The sequence below is a fragment of the Siphateles boraxobius genome, unplaced genomic scaffold (assembly GCF_051911475.1).
Source record: "Siphateles boraxobius isolate OS27281-9 unplaced genomic scaffold, OSU_SipBor_1 1, whole genome shotgun sequence".
In the NCBI taxonomy this organism is placed as follows: Eukaryota; Metazoa; Chordata; class Actinopteri; order Cypriniformes; family Leuciscidae; genus Siphateles; species Siphateles boraxobius.
The window spans coordinates 4,761,093-4,775,367 of NW_027508699.1; the positions used below are offsets into that span (position 1 = coordinate 4,761,093).

The 14,275-nt window shown below is 37.4% G+C and overlaps 1 protein-coding gene across 2 annotated transcripts in view; it reads right to left on the minus strand.

Annotated features, from left to right (window-relative positions):
• Window positions 1-11,199, minus strand: part of zyg11l (zyg-11 family member, cell cycle regulator, like) — a 36,430-nt gene extending 25,231 nt beyond the window's left edge. Inside the window, exons 1-3 of one of the 2 annotated variants that reach the window (XM_077247105.1) lie at window positions 10,896-11,199; window positions 9,506-9,671; window positions 303-1,075 (exon numbers count right to left, since the gene is read on the minus strand). In XM_077247105.1, coding sequence (XP_077103220.1) covers window positions 303-1,075; window positions 9,506-9,671; window positions 10,896-10,898 — 942 coding nt within the window. In that variant the 5' untranslated portion in view covers window positions 10,899-11,199. The remainder of the gene's footprint in view (window positions 1-302; window positions 1,076-9,505; window positions 9,672-10,895) is intronic. The other variant, XM_077247113.1, reaches the window with a different exon arrangement.
• Between the last annotated feature and the right edge of the window lie 3,076 nt (window positions 11,200-14,275).

Here is a 14,275-nt window from a genome sequence, read left to right on the forward strand (position 1 = left end):
GTCTGCTGTTTAAAACAAATGAAAAACCAATGAAGGAGAATAGTTACTATGCAAAAACAGCGGGAAACTCTGCATATTTGGGCAATGTGCGCATGTCAAAAAATCAATTCCAATTTGAAGCTTGTGACATATAAACTGTAAACTGATGTGCTTGCGCACATCAACCCAATCACTTTATTCAGTGTTCATGTAAGCATGACTTTCGGATTCATTAATCGGAATGCAGTCCGATTGAAACAAAAGGCGTGCATGTAAACATAGTCAGTGTGAACAAAAACACCTTAGCTTCTTGGACATCTTACCTTCAGATGTCCATCTCCACACAGCAGCTCAGAGCCACCTGCACCCGTGGCCAGCAACCCAATGAACCTCATCCCAGGCCGCACCTCTACAAAGGCTTGGACGGTAGCATCGCTTACACCTCTCCAGCCCGACACATCCAGGGACACGAGATGCAGAAGGATCCCTGGGCGCTCGAGCAGTTGCTGCACCAAGTTGTCTCCATCCATTACCAGCTTGTCATTAGAGATGTCCAGGTGCCTCAGCAACTGCAGCTTGGAGAGCACTAAGATGAGGCTGGAGGTCGGCATCTCTAACTTCTGAAGCCCATGCGTAGTTAGAGACCTTAGCCGAGACTCACAGTTCAACAGAGGTGTTAGATCAGTGATGTTAGTATTGGAGATATCTAAGCTCTCCAGCATGGGCATTGTGCAGATATCCTCCAGACCTCTGTCCTCCAGGTCCGTCCAGGCCAGAGAGAGCTTCTTTAAGCCCCGGAGCGTGTTGAAGGAGGCCTGCAGGCACTCCTCACCTGCTTCCCCAAACAGATGTAGGCCATTCATCAGCAGTGTTCGAAGGCCCTGTCTGCAGGCTTTGCTGGAGGTAATGCTGTGGAGAATATCTGAGATTGTGAGGTCACTGTGTATATGTGAAGCATCCAGTTCTTGAAGCTTGTGAGGGCAGAGAGCCATTCTGAAGGACTTGCCCGAGAGGTGTGAGGACTGGATGTGCGCACGCCGCAAACGCAGGTGCTCCAGGTTCTGGAAAATTCCTACGGTTCTGTCATTGAGGACTCCTAAGTGGATCAGAAAAACAGATCACAACATACAACCAATTGAACATAACTTCTTTCACCAGATAAACTTTTAATTAATAATAATAATAATAATCTATTACAGTTTTTCTCAATTGCTAAAACACTAAAACCCATTGGCTAAACAAAGTTCTCAGTTGCCTGAACTCATTTAGCTAATTGTGCAGTCTGTTGTCAATACCTTAAACCATTTCACATGGTAAAACACAATTTGTAGATCTCACTTAGACTTTTCAGCAAAACTCTAAACACATTCTCATTCTCAAAACACATTCTGCAATCTAATGCACATGTCATCTATACTGGTAAACACAAGTGGCAACAATCAAATACAAAAAGAGAACATGTAATTGATTGAACACAACCACTCAAAATTGATTTAACCTGTTTCAAATGATGTGACAACCAATATAAGCCAGTTCAGAGAGCAAACAGGTGGTTGAAGGTGGGAAGGAGAAAGTCTGAGAATGGATAGAAGAAACAATGTGAGAGGACGAGGACAAGTGCGTATGCGAGAGTGGAAATATCTGATGAAATTTGAGCAACAGTCATAGACCATGTTCTTGTAGATGGACTGGCAATGAGGGAAGCAGGACTTAAGAGTGCAACCCAATCTGAGCCGATTTTCTGTGTCCACCATAGTAAGGACATTCAGAGAAGAGAACAGGTACAGTATACTACTGTATTTTTTGTAATTGCAAATTTACTGTACTACAAGTCAAGTCACCTTTATTTATATAGCGCTTTTTACAATACAGATTGTTTCAAAGCAGCTTTACAGAGATAACAGGAAAATAATGTTGTATTAATATTGTTAAATATAAAGTTAAATGTCCCCAACTAAGCAAGCCAAAAGCCAATGGCGACAAAGGTGAAGAAAGGCGAAAGTGGCAAGGAACCAAAACTCCATCAGGTGACAGAATGGAGAAAAAATTAAACAAGTATACGGGGTACCTTTTGAGCGCAACTCACCAAGGGTGAAAGAACTGTGAGCTCAGTATGTGCGAGTAAGTGTACATTCAGAAACATTTACTGTAATCCAGATTGTCTACAGTACTAACACAAACTATGTGAATGACATTACTCTTCACAATGTATGTGAACCAGAAGTGATTTTCGGTGGATTGTTTACTGACTGCTTGACAGTGTATATCATTTTGATCACTTTGTTCATTAATTGAGAGCAGTGTTTGATTCTGAACACAGATAAAACTGTTTTGAGGCGAAAGTTTCATTTTGCGAGAGGTTTTGTAAATAGTGCTTGAAGATGAGGTTTTGTGTTTAATGTTTTCAGAAAATGGAGAAAGGTTTCAGAAATTGAACAATTTATGTTTTAATTTTATAACTGATTTTTATAACTTTTTTTATCATTTTTATTTGTATACATTTTATAACTGAAATATTTGGACATATATTTGCATTTAATTTAACACATCTGTGCAAACTTGGTTTCATTATTTTCCTGTTATCTCTGTAAAGCTGCTTTGAATCTTTGATATCCATCGTCGTCTCTGAGAGAACACGGCATTAATGCAGCGACAGATGCTGAAAGCTCAGTCCGTTTCTACTTTCACTTTCTGGGAATGAGCGCGTTTACATGCACGTTCTTAACCCGATTATGCTGAATAATAGTGCATCCAATCGCACAACAACTATCTGGCATGTCGTTTACACCTCAAAGCACCAACTTTTGTATATTAAAACTGGCGACGTCCTGGCAAGATCCTTGATTAGTTTACTGGTTTCGTTGCTATTGAATGACGTTCTTGCCCGCCAACCAGTACTTGTGACGTCATGTGCAAAGTATGAATAGACAAACTGGCTAAATATATATACACAGTGGGGAGAACAAGTATTTGATTTTGCAGGTTTTCCCACTTACAAAGCATGTAGAAGTATGTAATTTTTATCATCGGATGAAAGACACACTGCAGCAGGGATTTTGGCCCACTCCTCCATACAGACCTTCTCCAGATCCATCAGGTTTCGGGGCTGTCGTTAGGCAATATGGACTTACAGCTCCCTCCAAAGATTTTCAATTGAGTTCAGGTCTGGAGACCGGCTAGACCACTCCAGGACCTTGAGATGCTCCTTACGGAGCCACTCCTTAGTTGCCCTGGCTGTGTGTTTCAGGTCGTTGTTATGCTGGAAGACCCATCTTCAATGCTCTTACTGAGGGAAGGAGGTTGTTGGCCAAGATCTCACGATACATGGCCCCATCCATCCTCCCCTCAATACGGTGCAGTCATCCTGTCCCCTTTGCAGAAAAGCATCCCCAAAGAATGATGGAGAAAGCACCTCAATGCTTCACGGTTGGGATGGTGTTCTTGGGGTTGTACTCATCCTTCTTCCTCCAAACACGGCGAGTGGAGTTTAGACCAAAAAGCTCTATTTTTTCCTCATCAGACCACAGGACCTTCTCCCATTCCTCCTCTGGATCATCCAGATGGTCATTGGCAAACTTCAGACGGGCCTGGACATGCGCTGGCTTGAGCAGGGGGACCTTGCGTGCATTACAGGATTTTAATCCATGACGGCGTAGTGTTACTAATGGTTTTCTTTGAGACTGAGGTCCTAGCTCTCTTCAGGTCATTGACCAGGTCCTGCTGTGTAGTCCTGGGCTGATTCCTCATAATCATTGATGCCCCACGAGGTGAGATCTTGCATGGAGCCCCAGACTGAGGGAGATTGACCGTCATCTTGAACTTCTTCCATTTTCTAATGATTGCGCCAACTGTTGTTGCCTTCTTACCAAGCTGCTTGCCTATTGTCCTGTAGCCCATCCCAGCCTTATGCAGGTCTACAATTTTATCCTTGATGTCCTTACACAGCTCTCTGGTCTTGGTCATTGTGGAGAGATTGGAGTCTGTTTGATTGTGTGTGTGGACAGGTGTCTTTTATATAGGTAAAGGGTTCAAACAAGTGCAGTTAATAGAGGTAATCAATTAACTGGTATATGCTGAATCTAATTCCATTTATTGATGATGCATGGAATTTTCTATATACTGAGCTCTTGAATGTTATAAATAAGCATGCTCTTTGGATCTAGGGCTGTAATCTCCCAGTCGACTAGTCGATTTATTGGTCGATACGTTCTGGCTCGACTAAAATTCTGATTAGTCGACTTTTTGCCGCGTTCATTTCATTACATTCATTTCATCACTAATTGCTAATGGGGGTGTTTTCAGAGCACCCCTGTTTCACAGGAAACAGTCTGTCTTCAGAACATCCCCCTTGTTTTCACTTTTTTGGATTAGCCCAACCCAATGGAGACAGATTGAAGAAAGAACAAGGCATTGGTCTGCATCATCCATGGTTGTTTGCTGAAATTAGCGTTTAATTTACTGTCAGAGTAGTCTACCATGTCAAAGACATCGGGAGTGTGGCAGTATTTTATGAAAATAAAAAATAGAAAAAATGATGAAGGCAAAGTTTGCATATCACAGCTCAACATCAAACATGGCATATCACCTAAAAACGGTAAGCTAACTTGTCTGCGTTTAGTTGCCCCGTCTGTTTTGAATATCTATATGAATGAACATATCAGAATTGGCATAAAACATTGAATTATGCCAATTAGTAATAATTGTTTTATAAGTTAACTGCAGGCGCACCCGCACACAACGACGGTAGCATCCCCCAGACACACCCAGATCACGCAGGAAACATTTTATGGTTCACTATTATTATTGTGACCATTTATTTCTAGTATTATTTATTGGATTTGGGCACTTTATTATTATTATTTTTTATTTTATTTTGGAGCCTAATGCCAAATTGTGCTGTGCCCACCGTTTGTATGTGTTTTAAGCATATGCTTTATTTTTCAGTTATGCACTTTATTTCGTTTCTACTCTCGTCTTGATCTGGTTTGTTTAATAAATATTCTTTTTTTATTAAAGTGGACGTGCCTTGTGCGTTTAAGAGTAAAAGCTTTAAATGAATAGTCTATTCGTGTCTCAGCCACGAAGCTGCATGAGCGAGGCTGAACATAGGAGCGCAGCTTCGCGGCTGAGACACGAATAGACTATTCATTTTTTACTATTTTTTATTAGACTATTCGGCTGAAATGATAGTGTCTGTCAGTTACAATTGTCAAAAACAATTGTCTAAATGATGTTGCATATTCCTCAACAGTTCTTGTGCTGATATCACTAGTTGACATAGAACTATTTTCAGAAATCATAGGCTATATTGCACAGATGCACGTGATGCAACACTGTCAGAGCCGACAGACTCGAGTGTGTCATTTCAGTGCAAAACAATTAGCCTAGGTCAAAAAACGATTAAATATACTGCAATTAGCCTACAAGTTTATTATAACAAATATATGTTTATTTATAATTAATTTAGCCGATCAAGGCTAAGTACTGCGCACTAATCTAACGATTTCTTACGTTTTACCCCCCTCCCCCCCCCCTCCCCTCCCCTCCCCTGGGGGGGGAGGGGAGGGGAGGGGGGTAAAACGTAAGAAATCGTTAGATTAGTGCGCAGTACTTAGCCTTGATCGGCTAAATTAATTATAAATAAACATATATTTATAATTAATATATTGGCTCCTTGTTTTCATACAGGCAGTTCCTTTTCATTTAAAGAGGTCAGCCCAGCTGATGTACAAAGGGTTATAAGTGAACTGCCGTCTATCAGTGGTGCTGGTCTAGATGGCATTGAGAATAAGTTTATTAAAATTGGCTCTCATATATTAGCAGTGCCATTGGCCTCACTTTTTAACTTGTCGTTCTCTTCTTGTATATTTCCTTCAGCACTTCTTAAATTTACCAATGATGTGTTCTGGAGTTTTGATAATCATATGTGTACAGGTGCATTATTTTTAGATCTTAAAGCTTTTGACTTAGTTGATCATTATTTACTTTTAGAAAAATTGTATTCTTTTGGTTTGTCCACTTCTTCTTTGCTTTGGTTCAATTCTTATCTGCATAATCGTCGCCAGTGTGTGTCCTGTTGGGGCAGCATGTCTAAGTTCACAGGAACTGACAGAGGAATTCCTCAAGGCTCTTCTCTCGGGCCTTTATTATTTTCGATATTTATCAATGATCTTCCACGTAGTTGCACTGGATACAATATTCAACTTTATGCTAATGATACGGTCATTTATTGTTCCAAACCTAATATTTATGACATCAGCACTACATTACAAAATGGTTTTGATTCAGTCGAGTGGTGGCTATTGTCAAATAAGCTTCTACTTAAATCAAAATCATATTCAATGCTTTTTAAAAAGAAAGAGTCCTTCATCTGAAAATTTACTAAAAATTACATTTATGGATCAAACTCCTTTAAAATCTACTAGGCAGGTTAAGTATCTTGGCCTTTGGCTTGATTCCGATCTTTCTTTTAGCACTCAGGCTCATAATATAACTAATAAGCTCAACTGTACACTTAGAATTTTATATCAATCAATTAACTGTTTTAATTATCCTGTCAGAAAAAGAATTGTTTCTCAACTTTTACTGCCAATCTTGGATTATGCTGACATTGTATATCAAAATACTACAGCCTCCAGCCTTCAGTCTCTTAATACAGTCAACAATAGCTTGTGTAGATTTATTCTCCGCTGCCCCTACAGAACACACCATTGTGAAATGTACTATGTACATTTTCCGTCATTAATCCGGCAAGTTTTGTGGATAGAAATGGACATTTTGAGAGAAACAAATATGACATACCATCAACAGATTCAAGGCATGATTATTGCAGCACGTACCTTGAACTGGTCACAAACAGAAACCTTCATTTTATAATTTTAGACAGGATTATTCACGTTTTTCTTTTGTGTTAATTTTCAGCTATAAGGTAGAAATTGATAGGGGGAAAATGATGGTCTCTCTCTCGAGGTCTCTTTCCTCTCACACATGCACTACTGATCTTTTTTTCTGTAACACACTTAGATACATCTTTTAACCAGTACTTTCATTTACTTTATCCTGTAGACATTTTGAACATTAAAATCCAGGGACGTGCAGAGAGTTCAAGAAGTCTTATGCTCATCTAGACTGCATTTATTTAATCAAAAATACAGAAAAAACAGTAGGCTAATATTGTGAAATATTATTACATGATGTTCTTTTTTTTAAGAATCTAAAAAAAAAAAAAAGTCTGCTTATTTCCACAAGCGCTTGCTCAACCGTGGCGTCTGTCGTTGCTATGCAACCATGAACAGAGGCGCCACATCGCGTCTATCAGAGCCCGTTTACGGAGCTGTTCACTCCCTATCATAGATATAAACACTAGATGTCGCCTTGGGGTTCTAAGCATGCGTCAAAACCGCCACCATGTTGGAACAGGGGTCTTGTCATAGGAAGTAGCTAGGTAATGCTGAATTCATGGATGATGCCGGACTTTTGTGCTGCGTATGGATGTTCACATGAACGAAATCTAAAAACCAGACAGCAAGGGATTACATTTCACAAGATTGTAAAATTTCTCTAGACTCTACAATAAATACATATCTGACCGTTGGAACGAACCAAAACAACAACAACAAAAAAAAAAAAAAAAAAAAAAAAAATCGCATTCATTACGATTTATGGTGATTTTATTTCCGTTAGTCCTTTTCCTACATTGACGCTGATGAGGGGCTCCCGTTTCAAGATGGCGGCTCTATTGACGCATTTGTTCCAATGAACTGCCGTAGCCAAGGCGACATCTAGTGTTAATATCTATGACTCCCTATACGCTGATTACACACAGCCGCCATTTTGAAATCGAAAGCGAGGCTCCGGTGGGAAGAACCCCGGAAGTAAAGATGAACAACAATGCCTTTGACTACCAACCTGAAGCTGCTGCCGCAATTTACACTATTGGATGTTAATATCCAATATAGGATATGTATATAGTTCGTTCCTGCTTTTTTTTTTTACTTTCTGAAAAAAAAAAATTATAAATGAATTTCACTGTATATAGTCTAAAGCAGTGTTTCTCAACCTCTCCTGCAGGGACCCTCTGACAGGACATGTTTTTGTTTTAACCCTGAAAATGGCACACCTGATTCAATTAGTCAGCTACACATTAAGCCTTTGAGCCTTTAATTAATTGAATTAGGTGTGCCATTTCAGGGTTAAAACAAAAACATGTCTTGTCAGGGGGTCCCTTCAGGAGAGGTTAAGAAACACTGGTCTAAAGTATGAAAGAAATGTATGTTACATTTTTAGAATAACTAATTTCTACATTAAACAACAATAATGATAAAAGAGTCACGAATGCGATGGCGTAAAGACGACACTTCCGGTTTTCTTCCCACCGGAGCCTCGCTTTCGATTTCAAAATAACGGCTGCGTGAAATCAGCGTATTAAGCCCTATTGGAACGAATTTTGGTTGTAGTTCCACCAGAGTTCCACTGGGGGCCGATCGCCCTGAGTGCAAAATGATTGTAGGTTTTGCAAGTTCAACAAGGGTTATAGATCGAAAGTTGAATGAAGGAGTACTTATGTCCTTTCGATTTCTTACAGGTTGAGTTGTTCTTGCCTTTTACAAGCTAGCATTCTGCTGATGAACGCTGATTGGTCAGTGAAGGACTGATTACGACCAGAGATACCGCTTGATGGCATCGTGACATACGAATCGGGGCCAGAATGTGTGTGTGTATTTTCGGCGTGGTCTTTTAAAACAACAAAACAAACACTCTTCTAGCACCTGTGTCAGCGGTGTTGTCGATGCCTCGAAAGAAAAGAAAGTGAAGAGCGTGAAAGCAACAAAGTGACTGAAGGATTGCCGTAAAGCAGTATCTCTGGTCGTACGATGTGTATGACGTCATTGACATTTTGAAAGACTTTTTAAAGCCAATGAGTGACTCTAAAAAAATCTAACACCCACTAATCTGTAATTTCTTTGCATCTCCTTTCGAATACAACATTCAAATTACTAGACAAAATTATATCCTGAGAAAAGTGGATTTTGAGGGGTATAGATCCATAGACCTCCATTCATTCTGCACTCGTCCTGTGAGCGCCCTCATATGGAACCAGAGTGAAACTGCAACCAGTTCAGAAGCCAGAAGTTTACTGAGAGTGACAGTTCTCCCCTTATTAGACATTCTCTGCATCTATTATGAGCTCGTATGCCACATTTGAAATAACGAATTTGCACGTGCAAAAAACGCTTTCTCTTCGCTTGTCATCAAGTGGACTCAGAGCCACCGCATGCAGCGCCGCCGGTCGCCATGTCTCAGTGTTTTTAGGTGTGTAAGTGAATGTCGTGATATTACTGTTCATGGAAAGATTTTGCAGCGGCGCTGAAAATGCTGAATACATTGTAAGGGAAACACTGTATGTGTGTATGTATGTATGTATGTATGTATGCATGTATGCATGTATGTATATATATATCAGGAATATCATCAAATAAAATATAAAATATTGAGATTTTTGGAAAAATATATCATTTTTAGCTACCCTCATGAGCCATCCTGTGCAGCAGCTGATCAGCCAACTCTTGAGGAAATAAAGGACAGTGGCGGAGCTGCAGTGACCCATTCTCTTGTTCAACACAAAGCACTTCCACGTTGTGACACAGCCAGGCCAAACTAATGTCAGTCAGGGACAAGGGACTCTCTTCATCCTGAAACAAAAATACCACTGTATAATTCTTTCATATTGTGACCAATGAATTATACTGATGATGCCGTTAGTCAGTGAAGCGGATGGTTATATATATATATGAGTTTAAATTAATAATATATAACCACCAGTAAAATATTTTATTATGTAATGCAATTTTAGAAACATTTGTCATGTCTACATACTTTTGAGGAAATCGTATTCAAACCATTACCATGTTAAACAAGTATTTAAATGTGTTTATAAACTGACAGGACAAGATGAAAACAATCTGATCAAATTTTGTGTCTGTTAAAAATTGATATGTGAAACTGAATTATGTTGAATACAAGTGTTTTGTGACTATTTGTAAATGTTTTTAGATTTTTTTGTAAAAAATATTGCTTTTTCTTCTTTGAAGTGAAAATTAGACCTTTGTGGTAAGATGAGCCCTCCTGATTTGGCACAGAGGGTCCAGAGTGGCATGTTGTTAATACTGTAATTATTTAAATTTAATGCTTACTGGAATTCATGGGGTTATTACTCAATAATTCCATGAGTTAGATGTACATTTCAGATATCTTTGCTATTCATTAAAATTTCTTATTGAGTGAAATCATTCAATTTACATTCACAATGTTGTTAAGACATGGCTTTGATTGATATATGGGCCGTTAAATGTGTATATATTTAAATACTTGTACATAAGTCATATAATAAATTTACCTTTCAGATTAATCTCTTTTACTGGGATTCTGCGTTGTCTGTTATTTTTTATTCAATTAAATTGTCAGTTTCAACTGAATTTTACAATATCCATAACAAAATGTTTATAGATAATTTGACGTGCTCTTTGATGGAAGTTACAGTCAAATGATTAAATTACATGTATGTTATCAAATATATGGTATGTCAACTAACTATTTGCAGGTATGATTAAGGTATTTGGCACTTTTAAGTTGTTGTTTTTTTAACTGTGTAACGTGTGGTTTAAAAAATATATAAAACGCTGTAAAAAGAAACTCAAAGATTCATTTATACGTAATAAATGCATTCATTCACTTTCTCCAACGAAAAATTTGGCCTACTACGTCACTTAGGTATATAACAGTTAACGTTACTACGATTGTGTTGTTGTTTTTTAGTTCAGAGATCAAACTTGCTCAAAGTAACGTTAAATCTTTAAATCACTTAATCTCTTTCACACCATGTAGTTTGTTAGTGAGCAGTAAATAGAGTAACTCACCATTATAGATGTTCTGCAACAGGTGGCAATGTTCAGTTAGCTTCTCTAATGCATATGGGCCTAGATTTCTCTCTTTACAGGATTAATCTAATTACTGCAGCTAACGTCGAGCTCTTCAAGAGAAACTACTCTTGGAAGAGGAACACAGTAGCTACTGTTGGTCCAGTTTGCGTACAGTTGCGTTTTTTATACAGCGCAACGGTCGGTTTCAGATTGTTTGTCATTAAAAACTAACGTGCAACGTGAAATAATCTTGACAGCTGGTTACTCGTGGTGGGCATGTCTTCAGTGACGTCGGATTATTGTGGTGGGCGTGTCTTCAGTGACAGACGACCTTAGCACAGACTTTTGATTGGTTGCTTGTTAAACGTCGTAAAAACAGCTTTTCGTAAGGACAGCAGGCAAAATAAACGGACAACCGCAATGTGGTTGCATAGAACTTTTAATATATATATATAATATATATATATATATATATATATATATATATATATATATATATATATATTTTTTTTTTTTTTTTTTTTTTTTTTTTTTTTGCTAGTAGGCTACATTACAAAATTGTACCATATCATAATTCCTTCAAAATACTATGGTTACAATACTGTTGCAACAGAAAAAAGGGTAAAATTTAAAAAAGGGATTAATCGCCCTGTCGGAAAAATAAAAATAATATGCTAAGTTATACTTGCAGCCAGACTAATTTAGTATACTTCAAGTGTGTTAATGATTAGAGTGTGATAAAGTTTATTTTGGAACAACTAATTTTGTACTAAGTATGTTTTAGTTGTTAAATTGTAGTAGGCTAAAGCATAACTTTTAAGTGTATTTAGTGTAGGCCTACTTTTGTGTGTAAATTGTTTACTTAAAAAGATAAACAGAATTTTCACTTCAAGAATATTTTTCTAAAATATACGAATGTACAATTATTTTAAAAGTGTGTTAAAAGTTGTATTGTGAAAATAGGTAAAAGCATAATGCTAATATACTTTTAATATATTTAAAGATAGTAAAACAAAGAAAGAAAGTAGCCTACTATTGAAAAAGGGAATATATTTCAAATACAATAAAGTAAATTTTTTCAGGGTCTCCACTGTCATAAAAAGTTATATTAAAATAATAATATTTTAAAGCCTCTTGGATGTCCTACATTAATTCATTATGAATTTACAGAAGAAACAATAACACACACACACACATTTCATTGTAGTGTAAACTCTCAAGTATCTGTCCGTGTCAGGAAATGTAGATATAAATGCATAATGTAAGCTGTTGTTTGTTTTCAGATCATCACATTCTGTCCCAGTGTTTCTGTATAGACTTGGAATGGAATGTTTATCAAATTCTGGAGCTTGGTTTGCATCTTCTTCTGTTATGCAATATGTCAGATTGAGTTGCGTATAGTGTATTTTTAATTATCAGAACAATTTCCTTTGCTGGTTCAGCATCAATCCTAAAACTATGATTTGAAGAATGAAATAAATGGTAAAAAGGATTCTCAAACATACAATTGGTCCCCTCACCTTTGAGCAAGTGTATTCAATAATGGACCATTTATTCCACTTACATCACAAATCAGAAAAAAAAATTACTTATCAATCATATAGTGATTCCAAAAGTGTTTTAAAAACAATAAATGCTGCCAAAATAAAGTGTATCTAAGGCATAAGACGCCCAGAGTTGTGTTTAGGATCCTTGAGCAATATCAGTAGAGAGTAAGTCACATGCTTTCCTAACAAAGGACCTCAACTTACGTCAGAATGAACCACAGACAAAGCCCCGGTACAGTTATTTTCCCCTAAATAGTTTGTATTGGAATAACTTGTTCTCATCTGAAGACTATGACCTGTGCTAGAGACATTACTTTATTAAACACACTACAAACACACCATCTCAGAATGCAGCTTGCTCTTGGAGCAAATGTTCAAAAACTCTCCTATGATCCTGTAAAATAACTCAATTTAACCATGTCATAACTGTAAGTTTGTGATAGAGCCTTGTGAAATGCTTGACCAAAACAACCTCTCTAGCAGCTGAAGCAGTTAGCAAACTCATGGTATTGATTCTCTTAACAAAATCAAAACACTCGGGTATCTTCAAAACTTCTCAAAACGTGAACAGAACAACCAGCAAATATGGATGATAAAGACATAGAATAACTGAAACTGAGGGCTATAAATACACAGGGAAACACTATAGGGATTTCACTGTACGAGATAATTAACAAGACACAGGTGTAATATCAAAAACCATGGCAACTAATGAACAGTGACCAAGAAAACATGAACTAAGGGTACGTTTACATGACAATGATATGCTTAAAACAGAGAGGTTTTTCCGTTTTTGCGTACAGACCAAACGATGTCCATTAACACAAATCCGTTTTTTTATTTTTAAATAATACCATTATTGTCTCTGTGTAAACGTCAATGGGTGTTTCTCAAACGGAAGGCTATATATCTCGGTGGCCACGTCATCGAACGTCTCAATTTGAAGGATCCTTGGAAGGCCGCCTTCGTTTCGCCTCCTTCTTTCGGCCTGTTTTGAAGGACGCATTGGATGTATCCTTTGCGGCCTTAAATCACCCACGCACTTTGCACACATTTAAATTTACAAAAAAAATAAACGGAGGGAAAGGAGTCGGTACTGAGCTTGTTTATATGAAATAATATTGTTTATTATGTACTGAGTTTATTATGAAATGTAAGACAAGGGAATGTAAAGAAATGTAAAAAGTTTCAGACATAAAAGTATAGATGTTATCTTTTGTTTTGGTGTAATCACTTAAAGTGTTTTTATGATCCGTGTGAACGGGAATTGTTTTGACAACCTTGTTGTCTATACTCTAAAAACGCAAACGTCGTCGTGTAAACCTAACACTGGAACCTGAACTGAAAATAGTGCAAAACCAAACAAGAACTCAACTCAAACAAAAACTCAAACCCAGATCAAACGTAACATTAATAAACAGTTATAGTAACATTATAGATTTACTGCAGTTGTGCTCAATCATAAAAGAGTTGGTTTTGATTAGTTTTGATCTACAGCTCTTTTCTTTTCTTTTTTTGAGTAATAAATTGCTTCCTGTGAACAGAGAAATTACATTCCAGAGAAAGACGTTTTAAATTACTCAGAACCAGAGAAAAGGAAGGTTTCGCAAAAAACAAACAAACAAAAAAGCACAAGAATGATTACATGAATTTAATCAGCTCAGATCATTGTCAGAAAATAGTGGAGACAATCCCGCTGACTGGGGTTGTCACAGTGAAAACCTGTTGTTTATTGACAGTGATTTATGATGAAAATATATTACATGCTTTTTAGTGACTTTGCAGTAAAATTCACACAGTGAAACAATTATGAAACGCAAAATAATTAAT